The sequence below is a fragment of the Scyliorhinus canicula genome, chromosome 4 (genome assembly GCF_902713615.1).
Source record: "Scyliorhinus canicula chromosome 4, sScyCan1.1, whole genome shotgun sequence".
In the NCBI taxonomy this organism is placed as follows: domain Eukaryota; kingdom Metazoa; phylum Chordata; class Chondrichthyes; order Carcharhiniformes; family Scyliorhinidae; genus Scyliorhinus; species Scyliorhinus canicula.
This window is the reverse complement of record NC_052149.1, coordinates 6,957,932-6,978,052: the sequence shown is the minus strand read 5'-3', so window position 1 is coordinate 6,978,052 and position 20,121 is coordinate 6,957,932. Positions and strand designations below refer to the sequence as shown.

Sequence of the window (20,121 nt, the reverse complement as noted above, 5' to 3'; positions counted from 1 at the left end):
GCAGCCAGTTTTTGAAATCTCTCCTATCCCATTCACAGGCCAGTTTTTAACTCACTGTCTTGAGATCAGCTGCTCCGGTCTGACCCCAGTTTAATCTTTAACTGAATTGTTTGGACGGAACCTGCTACCCTGTCTACAGACAGTTCTAACCTCACTGTATTGAGAGCGGCTGCCCCTATGGGCCCATCCCAATCTTAAACTAAACTTTTTAAACTTCAGAACTGCTTGAGCCCCTCTGTCCTCTCATTAATTCCATCATCTTACTAAAACTAAATATGTGTGGCGCAATTCAACAAAAACACATTTTATGGGCGCGATTCTCTGGCCATGTTGTTCTCCCGCTTGAGTGAAACGACGCGCGTGAATAGCGGGAAAGGCAGAAAACGATGTCCGCGCCAGACGACAAACAGTTTGCGATGCAACCGGCCAGCTCCCATTGGAGAAATCAGGATCCCGCCATAGAATGGCCAGTAACCAATTATCACCACTTAAGCTCCATTTCTATACAATTAACAAGAGCCATCCCATCTTCAACAGCCTCCTGTGATTCAGCGGCCTCCCCACCAAGTGGTCACGCTGGGCCCAATCCGTACTCCTTTTGAAATAGCCGTCTTTGCTCACAGGCAAAGAGCCCGGAGATGCTGGACTTGTCACTCCAGTTCTCCAGATCCAGTCATACTGGGGAGAGAGAAGTGGGTAGAGAGAAACATCGCAGTGAGATCAGAAATAATCACCACTGGTTACCGGGCAAAGCAACGCATTTCGAGCTAATTCATTGTCCACCAGCCTAAGTCAATCAAAGGAAGTCCTCACTGACCTCTCCAGTCGCTACAATCCTCTGCTCGAATTAAAGGCACAGACCATCTACAAGCTGCTTTGATTAATAACCCATGAGTAAAAATAGTAATTGCAAAAAATAAAAGAAAGGGAAAAATAAGGGAACAAACAGGAGGGCCCTCACAAATCTGTTCTGCTTAAATTCGATCAATTTCGGCATACATCTGCCACTTAAGTTCCAAAACTTTTGCCGATATGCTTTGGGAACCAATTCATATGCACCCAGAATAGCCTTTTTTAACCTCGTCATAGTTCTTAGACACGTCTCTGACAGGGAAGCATAAACTTCCTGTGATTCACACCGTATTATAACCTGTATATATATGTGTCTATATTGTAAGTGCAGTTGCACTACCTGACCTCCAGGGGGAGTAGCTCCGGGAATGCTTGAGAGTTGTACAGGGCTTCTCCCTTGGCTCCGGCCAGGACTCCACCCCCGGGAGCTGCTGTAGAAAGATCAGTGCCACAGGGTCAGCCGGCCAGTTCACCGAAAGTTCAACGGCTAACAGGCTGCCTCTGTTGTAAGTATATTAAAACCGCTATTCTAATCCTACAAGCACGTGTCCGTAGAATTGTTGGTTCCAACAATTTGATATACTTAGGAAACAGTCGAAGAAATCATGGAAGCAGCCCTCAAGCACGGACGCCTAGAACTCGACCCACACACCCCCATCATTTACTTTGCATGGGTCATGTCCATTATTCTTTTGCTCCATTTGAGTTGCTATTTTCTCAATTGCCCGAGAAAAGGGTTCCACTTCCTTCTCTTTGATGTTTGGGACGGCCTGTATAAATTTAAACAGATCATCACTGGGTGAAGCTCCCATCTCGTTCCTGGCAGCTCCCTTTTAATTTCCTGTACCTAAATCTGAAAATCTCTGTCTTTTGCTTTTTCTTCTCTCTCTAATTCGAACCTCCTCATTTCAATTTCCATTTGAAAAGCGTTTTATTTTTGCCGCATCTCCACTTCGTTTTGCTGCCTTTCCAGTTCTTTCTCCATTCTTTTCTTTTCTTTTTCTTAATTTAAGAGTACACAATTCATTTTTTCCAATTAAGGGGCAACTTTGTGTGGCCAATCGCATATCTTTAGGTAGTGGGAGCAAACCCCACACAAACATGGGGAGAATGTGCAAACTCCACACAGACAGTAACCCAGAGCCGGGATTGAACCTGGGACCTCGGTGCCGTGAGGCAGAAATTCTGACCACTGCGCCACCGTGCTGCCCCTTTCGCCATTCTTTTTAACCAGGGCTCCAGGTTCGATTCGCGGCTTGGGTCACTGTCTGTACTGTTATGGGCCAGGGTTTAGAGAACCCCAAAGTGTATCATGGAGTTCACCTGACCCAGAACTTTTAATAGATTGTGGTATGGGGAGCACACGGCCCACACTACAGGTGTGGGACAGCAGAAATGGAACTTTTTTTAAAAAGCAAAACAATATTTATTCTAAGAACTCAAGTTAACCTTTTTGAAACATACAGTGAACACCTTAGCAACCATTAATTCAAATACAACCCCCAAAGAATACAACACTAATCCTTAATAACTTCCCAAACAACATCCAGAAGACAGAAGAAACACCTTTTAACAGAAGCACATTGGGTTTACATTCACTACTGAAAACATTTAGAATTCTGAATTAACCAAATTATCAAGAGATAGTCTTTTCATGGCAGAGAGATCAACAGTGCAGGTGCTCTGTCTGGCTTCAGCTCCAACACTGAAAACAAAACTAAAACATACCCTGCAGCAAACAGCCTAAATTGAAAGTAAAAAGCTGACAGACATCCCAGCTCCACCTACTCTCTGACATCCCTGCAGTAGTAAACACCCATTTCTTAAAGGTACTCTCACTGCAGATATTTATATGCACATCCATTTATTAACACCCATTTCTTAAAGGTACTCTCACATAGAACATAGAACATAAAACATATATTGCAGAAGGAGGCCATTCGGCCCATAGAGTCTGCACCGACCCACTTAAGCCCTCACTTCCAGCCTATCCACGTAACCCAATAACCCCTCCTTTTTTGTTTGACAGTACGGAGTCTGCACGTGTTCCCATGTCCACGTGGCTTTCCTCCAGGTGCTCTGGTTTCTTCCCACACGTCCCGAAAGATGTGCTGTTAGATAATTTGGACATTCTGAATTCTCCCTCAGTTTACCCGAACAGGTGCCGGAATGTGGTGACCAGGGGATTTTCATAGTAACTTCACTGCTGTGTTAATGCAAACTTACTTGTGACAATAAAGATTATTATTAATAATTCTCAAACTGCAACTGAATTCTCTCCAGCTCAATTCCCCACCAGAAAATATATTTGATGTTATATTACTTCATGGACTCTCCTGTGTTCCTAACAGACCCAAGTATTCAACCTGTATGTCACACATCCCTGCCTTCCTAGCTTTAGCTGGTACTGCTATTTTTAACTGACCATTTAAATTTTTGTGTCTTTTTGAAATTCTTTTAAGTAAACCAAAGGCAAGTAATTCACCTGAACAAAAATCTTAGGAGCTTCAAAAGCCATTCGGTTATTGCTACAAACCTTGTGTCTCTTTTTAATTTATACTGCAACCCAAATGTCACAGTCTACCATTCCAAATGTCCCGGACGAGCCCCCAGATTACGTTATGCCCCTTGAGCTGGTGTGCGGTCAATTCCAGCCCCACTTGACCCAAAGCCACAACACAATTGAAATTGATCAATAAATTTTAGAAAACAAACAAATTCTTTGGCCAATGGCTGCCCAATAATTACAGTCACCAGGTTTGTGAAATTTAAACACAATTAAGAGTAATAACAAGAAGTGTGATAAAATATGCAGCAGATACAACAGGCTGTTTTCTTTCCTCTGAGGGTCCAGGATGAGACAGAATACAGGAGGAAGATACAGAACCAAGTGGAGTGGTGCAGTGACACAATCTATCCCTCAATGCCAGCAAAACTAAAGAGTTGGTTATTGACTTAAGGAAGCAAAGTATTGTACACACCCCTGTCAGCATCAAAGGGGCAGAGGTGGAGATGGTTGACAGCTTCAAAATACTAGGTGTACACATCACCAGAAGCCTGTCCCGGTCCACCCACGTCGACCTACGACCAATAAAGCACAACGGCACCTATACTTGCTCAGAAAACTAAGGAAAACTCAGAAAACATGTCCACATTGACTCTTACCAACCTTTACAGATGCACTATAGAAAGCATCCTATCTGGCTGCATCACAGCCTCAAATCTCAACTGCTCAGCCCAAGACTGTAAGAAACTAGAGAGAACAGTGAACACCACCCAGTCCATCACACAAACCCACCTCTCATCCATTTACTTTGTCTACACCTCCCGCTGCTTGGGGAAAGCGGGCAGCATAATCAAAGTTTCCTCCCACCCGGCTTACTCACTCTTCCAACTTCTTCCATCGAACAGGAGATACATAAGTCTGAGAACACGCAGGAACAGATTCAAAAACAGCTTCTTCCCCACTGTTACCAGACTCCTAAACAACCTTCTTTGGACTGACCTGATTGATCCCTTCACACAGCTTCTCTACTGAGTAGTACTGCACCCTGTGTGCTTCACCCGATGCCGGTGTCTATGTATTTACATTGTGTAACTTGTGTTGCCCTATTATGTACTTTGTTTTCATATAATGAATGATCTGTTTGAGCTGCATGCAGAACAATACTTTTCATTGTACCTCGACACATGTGACAATAGACCAATCCAACCCGACAAGCAAGCCCTGGGTGCCATGGCTGCGGACGGGATGCTGGAGGCTAAAACAACTGCGAAAAGCCTTTAAAAATGCCGGGCTTGCTGCAGGTGGGGGCCCGGGCCGGGAGCCGTAGGGGGAGTGGCTTTATGTCAACTCCGTGAACTCAGGGTGTCCCCCGCAGGATCAGTGTGCCCTGGCTCAGACTGCTTTGCTGCTGTCTGGCTTTTAAACACAACCCTTTGGTCTAATTCTGCTCCTATATCTTTTGAACTTATATGGGCAAGGGAACTAAATGTATTTTCTCCAAATTTGCAGATGATACTAATTTGGGTGGGAGGGTAAGCTGTGAGGAGGATGCAGAGATGCTTCAGTGAGATTTAGACATGCTGATTGAGTTGACATATTGGATTGGATTTGTTTATTGTCACGTGTACCGAGGTACAGTGAAAAGTATTTTTCTGCAAGCAGATCAACAGATCATTCAGTACGTGGGAAGAAATGGGAATTAAACAAAATTCAAGAAAATACATAATAGGGCAACACAAGATATACAATGTAACTACACAAGCATTGGCATCGGATGAAGCATACAGGGTGTAGTGTTAATGAGGTCAGTCCATAAGAGGGTCATTTAGGAGTCTGGTAACGGTGGGGAAGAAGCTCTTTTTGAGTCTGTTCGTGCGTGTTCTCAGACTTCTGTATCTCCTGCCTGATGGAAGAAGTTCGAAAAGTGAGTAAGCTGGGTGGGAGGGATCCTTGATTATGCTGCCCGCTTTCCCCCGGCAGCGGGAGGAGTAGATGGAGTCAATGGATGGGAGGCAGGTTCGTGTGATGGACTGGGCAGTGTTCACGACTCTCTGAAGTTCCTTGCGGTCCTGGGCCGAGCAGTTGCCATACCAGGCTATGATGCAGCCAGATAGGATGCTTTCTATCGTGCATCTGCAAAAGTTGGTAAGGGTTAATGTGGACATGCCAAATTTCCTTAGTTTCCTGAGGAAATATAGGTACTGTTGTGCTTTCTTGGTGATAGCGTCGATGTGACTGGACCAGGACAGATTTTTGGTGATGTGCACCCCTAGGAATTTGAAACTGCTAACCATCTCCACCTCGGCCCCGTTGATGCTGACAGGGATGTGTACAGTAATTTGCTTCCTGAAGTCAATGACCAGCTCTTTAGTTTTCTGGCATTGAGGGAGAAATTGTTGTTGTTACACCACTCCACCAGGTTCTCTATCTCCCTCCTGTATTCTGACTCATCGTTATTCAAGATCCGCCAACTATGGTCGTATTGTCAGCAAACTTGTAGATGGAGTTGGAACCAAGTTTTGCCACGCAGTCATGTGTGTACAGTGAGTAGAGTAGGGGACTAAGTACGCAGCTTTGCGGGGCACCAGTATTGAGGACTATTGTGGAGGAGGTGTTGGTGTTCATTCTTACTGATTGTGTTCTGGTGGTCAGATAATCGAGGATCGAGTTGCAGAGTGGAGAGCCAAGTCCTAGGTTTTGGAGCTTTGATATGAGCTTGGCTGGGATCCCGTCCGGGCCCGTCGACTTCCGCGGGTTCACTTTCAGGAAGGCCGATCTGACATCGGAAGCTGTGAGGGTGAGTATGGGTGAATTATGGGCTGCTGGGGCCCTCGACAGTGGGTTGTTGGTTACCTGCTCGAACCGAGCATAGAATGCCTTAAGTTCATCGGGGAGGGGTGCGCTGATGCCAGAGATACTGCTCGGCTTCGCTTTGTAGCTCGTTATGTTGTTTAGTCCTTGTCACAACCGCCGAGAGTCTGTCTGTGACTCTAGCTTAGTTTGATATTCTCTCTTGGCATCTCGGATGGCTTTGCAGAGGTCGTACCTGGATTTCTTGTATAGGACAGGGTCGTCTGCCTTGAATGCCTCAGATCTGTCCTTCAGTAGAGAGTCAATCTCGCGGTTGAGCCATGGTTTCCAGTTGGGGAACGCACGTCCTGCTTTCTTTGGCACGCAGTCGTCCACACATTTGCTGATGAAGTCTGTGACGGTGGTGGCATACTCATTTAAGTTGGGTGCTGAGTTCTTGAATATGGACCAGTCCACTGTCCCTAAGCAGTCATGTAAGAGTTCTTATGTCTCCTCGGACCAGCACTGCACAACCTTCTTAGCTGATTCTCCCGCTTGAGTTTCTGCTTGTAAGCCGGGAGAAGGAGCACAGTCTTATGGTCTGATTTCCCAAAATGCGGTCGGGGGATGGAACGGTAGGCGCCCTTGATTTTTGAGTAGCAGTGGTCAAGCGTGTTGTCGCCATATGCATGGCATATGCATGGCAGATACAGTATAATGTGGATAAATGTGACGTTATGTGCTTCAGTAGTAAAAATATCCTGGCAGATTGTTATTTGAATGGGTATAAATCAAGAGAGGTGGATACTCAGCGGGACCTTGATGTCCTCGTGCACCAATAACTGGAAGTAAGTGCACAGGTACAGCAGGCAGCAAATAAGACATGCGTTTTGACCTTCATAGAGACAGTACATCAGTATAGGAACAGAGATGTTTTACTGCAATTATACGGGACATTGGTGAGGCCATGAATTGTGTTCAGTTCTGGTGTCCTTATCTGAGGGAGGATGTTCTTGCAATGCAAACAGTGCAGAGAAGGTTTACCAGTCTTATTCCTAGCATGACAGGACAGTCATATGAGGAGAGGCTAAATTGGTTAAGATTATATTCATTGGAGTTTCGAAGAATGAGAGGGGATCGCGTAGAAACTTATAATATTCTAACAGGATTGGACAGGGTAGATTCACAAAGGATGTTCCTGAGGATAGGGAACCCCAGAACTAGGGATCATAGTTTGTGGATAGGAGGTAATCCTTTTAGGACTGAGGTGAGGAGAAATTTCTTCACTCAGAGAGTGGTGAATCTGTGAAATTCGCTACCACAGAAGATAGTTGAGGCCAAAACGTTGTGTATTTTCAAGAAGGAATTAGTTCTTGGGGCTAAAGACCTTAAGACATAGGAGCTGAATTAAGCCACTCGGCCCAACGGGTCTGCTCCGCTATTCAATCATGGCTGATATTTTTCTCATCCCCAATCCCCTGTTTTTTCCCCATAACCCCCGATCCCCTTATTAATCAAGAGCCTGTCTATCTCTGTCTTAAAGACACTCAGTGATTTGGCCTCCACAGCCTTCTGCGGCAAAGAGTTCCACAGATTCACCACCCTCTGGCTGAAGAAATTCTTCCTCATCTCTGTTTTAAAGGATTGTCCCTTTAGTCTGAGATTGTGTCCCCTGCTTCTCGCTTTTCCTACAAGTGGAAACATCGTCCCAACGTCCACTCTATCCTGACTTCGCAATATGTTGTAAGTTTCAATAAGATCCCCCCCTCATCCTTCTAAATTCCAACGAGTAGAGACCCAGAGTCCTCAACCGTCCCTCATATGACAAGCTCGTCATTCCAGGGATCATTCTTGTGAACCTCCTCTAGACCCTTTCCAAGGCCAGCACATCCTTCCTTAGATACAGCTCACAATCGTCCAAATGGGGTCTGACCAGAGCTTTACATATCCTCAGAAGCACATCCCTGCTCTTGTATTCTAGCCCTCTCGACACAAATGCCAACATTGCATTTGCCTTCCTAACTGCCAACTGAACCTGTACGTTAACCTTAAGAGAATCATGAAGAAGGACTGCCAAGTCCCTTTGTGCTTCTGATTTCCTAAATATTTCCCTATTTAGAAAATAATATGCCTCCATTCCTCCTTTCCAAGTGCATAACCTCACACTTTTCCACATCGTATTCCATCTGCCACTTCTTTGCCCACTCTCCTAGCCTGTCCAAATCCTTCTGCAGCCAACCTGCTTCCTCAATACTAATTGTCCCTCTACAGATCTTTGTATCATCTGCAAACTTCGCAACAGTGCCTTCAATTCCTTCTTCCAGATCATGAATGTATATTGTGAAAAGTTGTGGTCCCAAAACTGAGCCCTGAGGCACACCACTGGTCACCGGCCGCCATCCTGAAAAGGAACTCTTTATCCCCACTCTCTGCTTTCTCTGCCAGTCAGCCAATCCTCTATCCATTCCAGGATCTTACCCTGAACACCATGGGCTCTTAACTTATTTAACAGTCTCCTATGTGTCACCTTGTAAAAGGTCTTCTGGAAATCTAAGTAAATCACATCCACTGGTTCTCCTTTGTCTAACGTCCTTGTTACTTCCTCAAAGAACTCTTACAGAATTGTCAGATGTGACCTCCCCTTGACGAAGGGACCAAGGGATATGGGAGGTAGGCAGGATCAGGGGATTGAACTTGATAATCCGCCATGATCATAATGAATGGTGGATCCGGCTCGACGGGCCGAATGGTCTCCTCCTTTTCCTAAAGTGGTTGGAGATTGAAAACAAAATGTTTCCCAAAACGAGAATGAAGGAATAATTCTTTGATGGCAGCCATGATGGTGGTGAAGGAGGAGTGAAAATCAAGGACTGGTGACCGAGGCATGGAGTAATGTTGGTGAAGTTTTGAGGCAAAATTTCGACCAGCGATGGGAGGAAGAGAGGAGCAAGAGTTAGGGATATATAACGAATTGCAAAGCCATACAGGGTGGGGAGACTCAGGGATGAACTTTAGCGAATACAATCAGGAAGGAAAGAAGGGTTTGGAATGGATTTTATACAAGACATGGAGGAAAGATGGAAAAGGATTCGCTGGTAAACATTGAGGCTGAGAAATTGGAGGGAGCATTTGCTGGAAGAGGTCAGTAAGTTTCATGGATGAATGTTGCTCAAGACAGAGGCAAGGAGAGGTTTAGGAAAATAGAGTAAGTTTGAAGTACACTTTTACCAATGAAGGTGTGGAGAGGGTGGTGATTGTAAAAACGTTGGAATTTGAAGGATCCCACACCAGGGAACACGGGGGGGGGGATGGGAGTTTCTCCGACCAGGGTGGGGAATCAGGGACTGGGGGATGAGTGTTGACTGAGGCAGGAAGGAAAGGCGACAGAGAGGATCCCTGGTGAATATTGGTCCAGGGATGGAAGGAGTGGGACAGAGAGCAGGAAAGCTGACGTTCTGGGATGAATATTGGAAAGAATAGGGAGGAAAGGGGGAGGGAAGAGAGAAGCGAGGGTGAATATTAATAAAGACCTGGGACAACGAGAGAGACGTTCGATAATGAAAGTCAGGAAAGAAAGGAAATACTGCAGAGGTTAACGGATAATGTTACCCAAGAGGAGTGACGGGGAGAAGAGAACTTCCCTACAAAGTTACATTTAACAGCATGAAGCTTGCGTCAACATGTCCCTGTTATCACACAAAGCAAGATAGAGATAGAGAGACCCAGGAGGTGGCATCATCATTCACATGAGGCTCAGTATAAAGAAAGGATCTCGCTGTGACTGATAGATCTTCATCTCCGGCGGAGAGGATGCGCTGGAGTTTGGCATTGGCGCAGTTTGTGGCGGTGCTGGTGATGTGGATCGGCGGGGCCTCTGGGCTACAACCTTGGGAATGGTGTCCGTGTACATCACCAGATATGTGTATACCTTTACCCGCAAAACTTCAGTTCCAAGTGGAGGTGGGTGTGTCAGACCATTGAATTCCCTCGGGATGAGAGTTCATTGATTTGAAGTTGTTATTTTGAAGTGTATTGAGCAGCAACACTTGGAATGGAGCATTGGGCTGTGAACTGGTGTCTTTCCCCATGTGGGTCAGCTCCTCCCACCCACACTGTTGTGGAAGTTCGGACAGATTGCCCTCTTTAGGATGTTCTCCCCCCCCCCCCCCCCCGGGACTGGCCTGGGTTCGGTTGGGGGAGAGCGTTAACCGGTCACCCTCCAGCCTGGGCTCCCGGGGAGATGCAGGCTGGAGAGGGGTCCTGAGCACAACTCCAGGATCAGGATCAGGCTGAGGGTGTGGGTCAGGGTGGGGGGACAGGTGAAGCTAGTGGACAGACACAAGAAGCAGCTCAGACTGTCGTTCAAATACAAAGAGAATCGTGTGATATATAATATATGTTAAAGTGTTAATCTTGGTGTAGTTACAGCCTGTGTAAAATAGGACATCTGTAATATTGAACAATGCACAGATATTTGAACAAGTGCAGCACCGGTAAAATGTTTATTTTAACATGTTTCTCTGATGTGTAGAACCGTAAATGATGTGGGATCTCACTCTGACAGACTGACACCAGGTTAAAGTTTACAGTTTTCACAGAATGTTGATTCCCCACAACACCAGTTAAAAATCCTGGAATCACATGGAATAAAATTGTGATCTGACCTCAGTCATTGTAAAACTGGGATCCTGCTCATGGTTAAACTGAATACAACTTAGCGAATATTTCAACAAGCATTGATATCAAATCACTCTGTAGCTGTTGTGTATTTGATGAGGTCAGTATTTCCCTCACAGTAATGTTGTTCAGTGAGCAGTGTGTCAGCAACATAATCTGCAGACTGGATGTGTTCATTAACCCTTCCTGATGCCCTACCCTGGGGACAATTGTAGTCATAGGAAATACAGATATCATGATGTGTTTAATTATGTCCCTCCTCACTGTAGCTGACTGCTTTATGTTTTTCCCAGGTCCTTGTCTTTGATTTCGGAGGAACGGATTATCAACATTATGATTGGTCTAAGATCACAGCAGTTGTAATCGGTGATAGATATAACCGACGTCTCTTGTGTGCTGCTCATGAACATAATGTTCGAGTTATCATGAAAGGTAACACATTTTAGTAAAGCTCAAATAGGTGCGGTTCTGTTTCCTGATGCAAACTGTATTATTGAAGAGCCAGAGAAAGGAACATGAAGTTTACAGGTTCAGGCTTAAGTGGAGACTCACCCCTGGCACGGACAGGCTGGGCCAAATGGCCTATTTTTGTGCTGTATCATTTATGTCATTCTAGGTTACTGGTATTCTTGATGTCGGAATGTTAAAATTCCCCTCTGGCCCTTAACCTGCTATTATTCAATATTCAATATTCCGGGAGGGATTCTCCGACACCCCGGCGGGTCAGAGAATCGCCGGGGGGCAGTGTGAATCCCGCCCTCGACGGCTGCCGAATTCTCCAGCGCCGGGGGGGGGGGGGGGGGGGGGGGAGGCGGTGGGGGGAGAATCGTGCCAAACCGGTTGGGGGGCGTTGGCAGCTCCCCCCCCCCCCAGCTATTTTCCGGCCTGCGATGGGCCGAGTGGCCGCCTGTTTTCGGCCGATCCCCCGGCGCAAATTACAACAGGCTTACCGGCTGGACCTGGCTCTGTGGGCGGCCACCGGGGTCCTCAGGGGGGCGTGGAGGGATCTGGCCCGGGGGGGGGGGGGGGGGGGGGGGGGGGGGGGGGGGGTGCCCCCATGGTGACCTGGCTCGCGATCTGGGCCCACCGATCCACGGGTGGTCCTGCATCGTCGGGGCACTCTATTCCTCCGCGTCGGCCGCTGTAACAGTCCGGGCAGAGATTAACCCCCCCTTTGCACATGCGCTGGGATGATGCCAGCACTTGCTGGCTCTCCCGCGCATGCGCCGACTCGCGCCGGCCGGCGGAGGCCCTTCGACGCTGGTTGGCCTGGCGCCAAGTCCCTTCCCCGCTGGCTGGCACGGCGCCAAACACTCCGGCGCAGGCCTAGCCCCTGAAGGTGCGGAGGATTCCACAACTTCGGGGTGGCCCGATGCCGGAGTGCTTCACGCCACTCCTCGGCGCCGGAGTGGCCCGCCCCGCCGGTTCGCGGAGAATCCTGCCCTCCATCTTTGTGAAGTAAAAACATTCATCTACATCCACCTCTTATCCTAATTTTCCTTCTTGTTGGTCAAGTTTTGCACACATTGGTGACAATCTTTTCCATTCATCAATCTTAATGCTGCCTCTGTGAAGAGGAATTTTATTGTGTTGAAGGTACTATATAAATGCAAGCCGGTGCATTTATTGATGTTCCTCGCATTTATCATAGAATTTACAGTGCAGAAGGAGGCCATTCGGCCCATCAAGCCTGCACCGGCTCTTGGAAAGAGCACCCTACCCAAGGTCAACACCTCCACCCTATTCCCATAACCCAGTAACCCCACCCAACACTAAGGGCAATTTTGGACACTATTGGCAATTTATCATGGCCAATCCACCTAACCTGCACATCTTTGGACTGTGGGAGGAAACCGGAGGACACGGAGGAAACCCCCGCAGACACGGGGAGAACGTGCAGACTCTGCACAGACAGTGACCCAAGCTGGAATCGAACCTGGGACCCTGGAGCTGTGAAGCATTTGTGCTATCCACAATGCGGTCTGTCTCTGTGAACTCAGTGCAGAGTAATAATGACTATTAGATAGATAGATAGAGAAATACAGCACAGAACAGGCCCTTCGGCCCACGATGTTGCGCCGAACTTTTGTCCTAGGTTAATCATAGAATTTTGGACAATTTGTCATGGCCAATCCACCCAACCTGCACATCTTTGGACTGTGGGAGGAAACCGGAGTACCCGGAGGAAACCCACGCAGTCACGGGGAGGATGTGCAGAATCCACACAGACAGTGACCCAAGTCGAAATCGAACTTGGGACCCTGGAGCTGTGAAGCAATTGTGCTATCCACAATGCTACCGTGCTGCCCTTAAGAAGTTAACCTACACTCCCTTATTTTACCCTAATCCAAGTACCTATCCAATAGCCGCTTGAAGGTCCATAAATTTTCCGACTCAACTACTACCACAGGCAGTGCATTCCATGCCCCCACTACTCTCTGGGTAAAGAACCTACCTCTGACATCCCCTCTATATCTTCCACCATTTATCTTAAATTTATGTCCCCTTGTAATGGTGTGTTCCACCCGGGGAAAAAGTCTCTGACTGTCTACTCTATCTATTCCCCTGATCATCTTATAAACCTCTATCAAGTCGCCCCTCATCCTTCTCCGTTCTAATGAGAAAAGGCCTAGCACCCTCAATCTTTCCTCGTATGACCTACTCTCCATTCCAGGCAACATCCTGGTAAATCTCCTTTGCACCTTTTCCAAAGCTTCCACATCCTTCCTAAAATGAGGTGACCAGAACTGCACACAGTACTCCAAATGTGGCCTGACCAAGGTTTTGTACAGCTGCATCATCACCTCACGGCTCTTAAATTCAATCCCTCTGCTAATGAACGCTAGCACACCATAGGCCTTCTTCACAGCTCTATCCACTTGAGTGGCAACTTTCAAAGAACAATGAACATAGACCCCAAGATCTCTCTGCTCCTCCACATTGCCAAGAACCCTACCATTAACCCTGTATTCCGCATTCAGATTTGTCCTTCCAAAATGGACAACCTCACACTTGTCAGGGTTAAACTCCATCTGCCACTTCTCAGCCCAGCTCTGCATTCTATCTATGCCTCTTTGAAGCCGACAACAGCCCTCCTCACTATCCACAACTCCACCAATCTTCGTATCATCTGCAAATTTACTGACCCATCCTTCAACTCCCTCATCCAAGTCGTTAATGAAAATCACAAACAGCAGAGGACCCAGAACTGATCCCTGCGGTACGCCACTGATAACTGGGCTCCAGGCTGAATATTTGCCATCCACCACAACTCTCTGTCTTCTATCGGTTAGCCAGTTTGTTATCCAACTGGCCAAATTTCCCACTATCCCATGCCTCCTTACTTTCTGCATAAGCCTACCATGGGAAACCTTATCAAATGCAATTGGCGGCATCTCTGTTTTGCAGCTTCTAATATATATTGCTGTTTAATTTTCAGATGACATTACATCATGTTTAGGGCAGCATGGTAGCATGGTGGTTAGCATAAATGCTTCACAGCTCCAGGGTCCCAGGTTCAGTTCCCGGCTGGGTCACTGTCTGTGCGGAGTCTGCACGTCCTCCCCGTGTGTGCGTGGGTTTCCTCCGGGTGCTCCGGTTTCCTCCCACAGTCCAAAGATGTGCGGGTTAGGTGGGTTGGCCATGCTAAATTGCCCTTAGTATCCTAAAAAATAAGGTTAATGGGGGGGGGGGGGGGGTTACTGGTATAGAGTGGATAGGGTTGGCTTGAGTAGGGTGATGATTGGTCGGCACAACATCGAGGGCCGAAGGGTCTGTTCTGTGCTGTACTGTTCTATGTTCTATAGTTAATTAATTATTTTTTTTTAGAAATCTGATGGAACTATCAAGTTAAACTGCAGCCTAACCCACAAAAGCTTCCTCATAGGACAACCTACCCAAACCAGGTATTAGTTTAATAAATAAAAGCAAAGGGCACGATTCTCCGTGCTCACGACGTGTCGGAGAATAGCGGGCGGTGTAAATTTTTACGGCCACGCTGGTCCGACGCCCTCCCACTATTCCCCCCCCCCCCCCCCCGCCCCCGGCCAATGGGCCGATTTCCAAGGCCTTTTCGGTCGTTTTTACGAACTAAAAACACACCTGCTCTGACCGTTTGTAAAAACGGCCTTAAAGTCCCGTTCTGGGGAACCATGGCACCGATTGGTACGGCCGCACCACGGCCATGCCAAGGGTGCCATGGGTACTTACCCCGCGCACTCTTTCTCCCTCCGCCGCCCCGATGGATCCATCCGCGGGGCTTCTGAGGGGCATAACGGACCGCGCATGCACGGGTTTCACGCATATGCGCGATGACATCATCCGCGCATGCGCGGGTTGGAGTTGTCCAATCCCGCATGCGCGGCTGACGTCATCATATGCGTCAGCCGTCGCTAACTTTGGCTCGCGTGCTTAGCGAAATTCGTTAAGGCCGCGATGCCGGAATTCACGGCCGCGCGATGCTAGCCCTGACCGGGGAGCAGAATCGGTTCCTGGTCGGGGGCGCGGAGGCTGCCGTCAAACACGGCCGTTTTCGTGGCAGCGTTCACGACCAGCCGCCTTTGGGGAGAATCGCGCCCAAAATATTCCAGCTGCTGGTAATCTGAAATAGAAACAGGAAACTCTGGATTAGCTCAGCCGGTCTGCGAGTACTTGTGGATAGTAACAAAGTTAATGGGGCAAATTCTCAGTTGGCGAGATTCTCCGTTCCGCAGGTAGGGTTTCCTGGCCGCTGGGGTGGCCACAATGGGAAATTCCTGTGACTAGCAGGAAGAATCTCACTGCCGCCGGGGCCCCGCCATCGAAGAACATGCAGCTGGGGAGGGGGCCAATTCACCACAATTTTTCAGATCTTAATGATCCTTCAACAAAAAGTAAACCTTCTCTGAACTGATCCGATGCATTAACATCCTTCCTTAAACAAGGAGATTAATACTATCCACAATACTCTAGGTAGGGTCTCTCCAATAATTGAATAAGAAAAGCACAACCTCCCCACTTTTATATTCACTTTCCCTTGTGAAAAATGGGAAAATTCCTAATTAGTTGCTGTACTTGCGTGCTATTAGTCTTTTGCGATTAAATACTAGGACCCCGAGATGTCTCAGCAACTCAGAGCTTTGTAATCTCTCACCATGTAGATATTATGCTATTTTTCTGCTGCCAAATGGACAATTTCCCACTTTCTTCCATTGTGCTTCATTTGCCAAGTCTTTGCCCACTCACTTAATCTAACTCGATCACTTTGTAGCCTCTTTGTGTCTTCTTCACATCTAACTATCACACCTATCTTTGTGCCATCAGCAAATTTCGCTCCAAGATCTCCAAGGTCTCCATCCAAGTCATTTACCTAAATACGAACGACTGAGGCTACAGCACTGATCCCTGTGGCACATCACTCATAACAACTTTGCCAACCAGAAAAAGATACATTTATGCCTACCCTCTGTTTCCTTTCAGCTGGGCGGTCTTCAATCCATGCCAACATCTTATCCCACCCCACACGATGAGCTTTTATATCTGCCAGCAAACTTTGACAGGCACCTCATCAAATGCCTTCTGGAAATCAAAGTACATAGCCACTGGATGCCCTTTATCCACAGAATGTGCAACTTCTTCAAATAATTCCAGTAAATTGGTTAGACTTCGCTTTCACAAAACATTATTGAATCTGTCTGATCACCCTGAATTTTACCAAGAACTCTTCAATACATCTTGTATAGTGGCTTCTAACATTTTTCCTATGTCAGTCGTTAAGTTAACTGTCCATAGATTCCTGCTTTCTGCCTCCCTTCATCGGGACCTTGGTGGGTCGGGATTAGTGATCATATCTGCCTCAGAAACAAGAGTGTTTACACTTCAGAAATAATTAATATGCCATAAAGGGCTTAATGATATGCTGAGGATGTGGAGTGATCAATGTAAATACAAGATCAACCTACATCTCCCTGTTCTACTGGATGTTGGCAGTTCTGTTCCCTCAAACACACTGAGACACCTTGTGTAACTGATGCACAAGAGGTGAGCTGTTGTTTCTTCACCATTTACCAGGAGATATACCAGCTAAATCATTGAGAAATCATGATACGATAAAGGAATGGATCAGACAGCAAGTGTATATTGCCAAAGCATCGTTTTTCGACGGCATCTATTTGGAACAGTTGCAAAAGATTAAACCTGGAACTCAGGAATATGGGGCAATGACTCAGCTGATGAATGAAACCGCACGAGTGTTCCACCGTGCAATACCTGGATCGCAGGTAAAAAAACATTTTATATTTAAAATGCATACAAGCAATGTGGTGCTCACTGTAATTAATTTTTAAAGTGTCTGGATATATTTCTGGACAATAAATTGAAATGCTGATTTCTAACTACAGTTAATGCATCATCTGGGGGAGGTGTTGGCATTGTGGTCATATTACCAGACGAGTAATCCAGAGGACCAGGTTAATGTTCTGGAACATTTTGAATCCCGCCAAGGTGGCACATGTATGAAGCTCTTGTGATGTTTTAATTCTGTCTTTGTTGTTACACGACTGTGCTTCGAGTCTGTAACTGGACCTAATTAAAGTTTTACTGTACAAACATTTTCTACAATTTTTTGTAAATAAAATAAGAGAGGTTGAGTAGACTGGAACTGTACTCGTTGGAATTTAGAAGGATGAGGGGGGATCATATAGAAACATTTAAAATTATGAAGGGAATAGATAGGATAGATGCGGGCAGGTTGTTTCCACTGGCGGGTGAAAGCAGAACCAGGGGACATAGCCTCAAAATAAGGGGATGTAGATTTAGGACTGAGTTTAGGAGGAACTTCTAAACCGAAAAGGGTTGTGAATCTATGGAATTCCTTGCCCAGTGAAGCAGTTGAGGCTCCTTCATTAAATGTTTTTAAGGTAAAGATAGATAGTTTATTGAAGTATAAAGGGATTAAGGGTTGTGGTGTTCGGGCCGGAAAGTGGAGCTGAGTCCACAAAAGATCAGCCATGATCTCATTGAATGGTGGAGCAGGCTCGAGGGGCCAGATGGCCTACTCCTGATCCTGGTTCTTATGTTCTTATGTTCTAAGACCACGATTGCAATTTCATTCCGTTACTCAATCCACAATTTAAACAAAAGCTGGTCTTGGAAACAGTGACAATGCCTTGATTCACTGGTCCATCTGTTTCACTGATGCCTTTTAGTGAAGGAAATCAGGCATCCTTATCTGGTTGTTCCTACAGCTGTCATAGAATTTACAGTGCAGAAGGAGGAGGAGGCCATTTGACCCATCGAGTCCACACCGGCTCTTTGAAAGAACGCCCTACCCAAGCCCACACCTCCACCCTATCCCCATATCCCAGTAACTTCATCCAACTCCAAGGGAAATTTTGGAAACTAAGGGCAATTTAGCATGGCCAGTTCACCTAACTTGCCATCTTTGAACTGTGGGAGGAAACCGAAGCATCCGGAAGAAACCCACGCACACACGGGGAGAACGTGCAGACTCCGCACAGTCACCCAAGCCGGGAATCGAACCTGGGAACCTTGAGCTGTGAAACAATTGTGCTAGCCACTGTGCTACCCCCCCCCCCCCCCCATGTGTTGCCCACAGTGGTTAACTCAGAACTGCCTCTGAAATAGTTTAGCAAGCTAGGCAATTTTATCATAACTGCTACAATTTAATTTAATAATCTTTATTGTCATAAGTAGGCTTACATTAACAGTGCACTGAAGTTACTGTGAAAAGCCCCGAGTCGCCACATTCCGGCACCTGTTCAGGTACACTGAGGGACAATTCAGAATTTCCAAATGACTAACAACACATCTTTCGGGACTTGTGGGAGGAAACTGGAGCACCCGGAGGAAACCCACGCAGACACGGGGAGAACGTGTAGACTCCGCGCAGACAGTGACCCAAACCGGGAATTGAACCTGGGACACTGGTGCGGTGAAGCAACAGTGCTACCCACTGTGCTGCCATGCTGCACCAAAGTCTAGACAAAAGAATGGAACCAGGCTGGCTTCAACCTAGGCACCGGAAACGACATTGCCAAGTCCAGCCCTGTTGACCCTCCAATGTCCTACTTACTGAGATATGGGGGCTTGTGCCAAATTGAGAGATTTGTCTCACAGATGAGTCACACAATACCCATGGTCATGCTCACACAGTCATACCTTACGGACAATATCTTAGACACCACCATCAGCATCCCTGGGTTTGTCTTATTGCAGCAGCAAGACATTCCCACCAGAGGTGGTGGCACGGTAGTATACAGACAGGTTGCGGTTTCCCTGAACGTTTTCAACATTGACACTGGAGCCCATGGACTCTGATGGGTGAAGTCAAACATGGGCAAGGAAACCTTCTGCCTATTAAGAGTACATACATGCCTCGCAAACCCACCCGCAACCACTCATTAATGAACCTGTGCTCCTCCATATTGAATACCACTTGGAGCAAGCACTGAGGATGGTAAAGTTACAGAATGCACTCTGGGTGGAGGACTTCAATGTCCATCTCCACGAGTTGCTTAGTAGCATCACCATTGTCCAAACTGGCTACGTCCAAAAGGACATAGCTCCAAGCCTGGGCCTGCGGCATGCCCTGAGGGATCCAACAAGAGGAAAAAATATATTTAATCTCATCTTCTCCGAATCACCTGTGACCAATCCACCTTACCTGCACACCAGGAGGCAACCTATGCAGATACAGGAAAAAAATGCAAACTTCACACAGAGTCACCCGAGGTTGAATTGAGTCCTGGTCCCTGGCGCTGTGAGGCAGCAGTGCTGACCACTGTGCCACCGTGCCGCCCCCAAATGGCTGGAGTGATGCCGAACACAATGGTTGCGGTGACTGGAAATCGGTTATTTCAGCTCCAGTACATCACTGCAGGAGTTCCTCAGGGTTCTGATCTAAGCCCAACCATCTTCAGCTGCTTCGTCAATAACCATCCCTCAATTAGAAGGTCAGATTTGGGAAGGTTTGCTGAAGCTTGCACAGTCACCATTTGAGACTCCTCAGATGCTGAAGCTGTCTGTGTGCTTATACAGCAAGACCTGGACAATATTCAGGCTTGGACTGGACAAGTAGCAGTAATATTCACACACACAACTTTCCGGCAACGCGTATCTCCAACAAGAATAATCCAAACATCTCCCCTTGATATTTAATTACATTACTATTGTTGAATCCCCCTCTATCATCACTCTTTGCGCTACCATTGACCTGGAACTGAACTCGTCCAGCCATCTAAATAGCGACACCAGCTACAAGATACAAGTCAGGAATTTGATGGAATACTCTGTATTTG

At 46.8% G+C, this 20,121-nt stretch overlaps 1 protein-coding gene across 3 annotated transcripts in view; it reads left to right on the top strand.

Moving 5' to 3' along the window:
- LOC119964330 (di-N-acetylchitobiase-like) overlaps nucleotides 1-20,121 on the top strand; it is a 44,640-nt gene that overhangs the window by 18,179 nt on the left and 6,340 nt on the right. The window contains exons 1-3 of one of the 3 annotated variants that reach the window (XM_038793648.1): nucleotides 9,842-10,108; nucleotides 11,119-11,257; nucleotides 16,874-17,082. In XM_038793648.1, coding sequence (XP_038649576.1) covers nucleotides 9,959-10,108; nucleotides 11,119-11,257; nucleotides 16,874-17,082 — 498 coding nt within the window. In that variant the 5' untranslated portion in view covers nucleotides 9,842-9,958. Of the gene's footprint in view, nucleotides 1-9,841; nucleotides 10,109-11,118; nucleotides 11,258-16,873; nucleotides 17,083-20,121 lie in introns of those variants that run through there. The other 2 variants (XM_038793646.1, XM_038793647.1) reach the window with 2 other exon arrangements.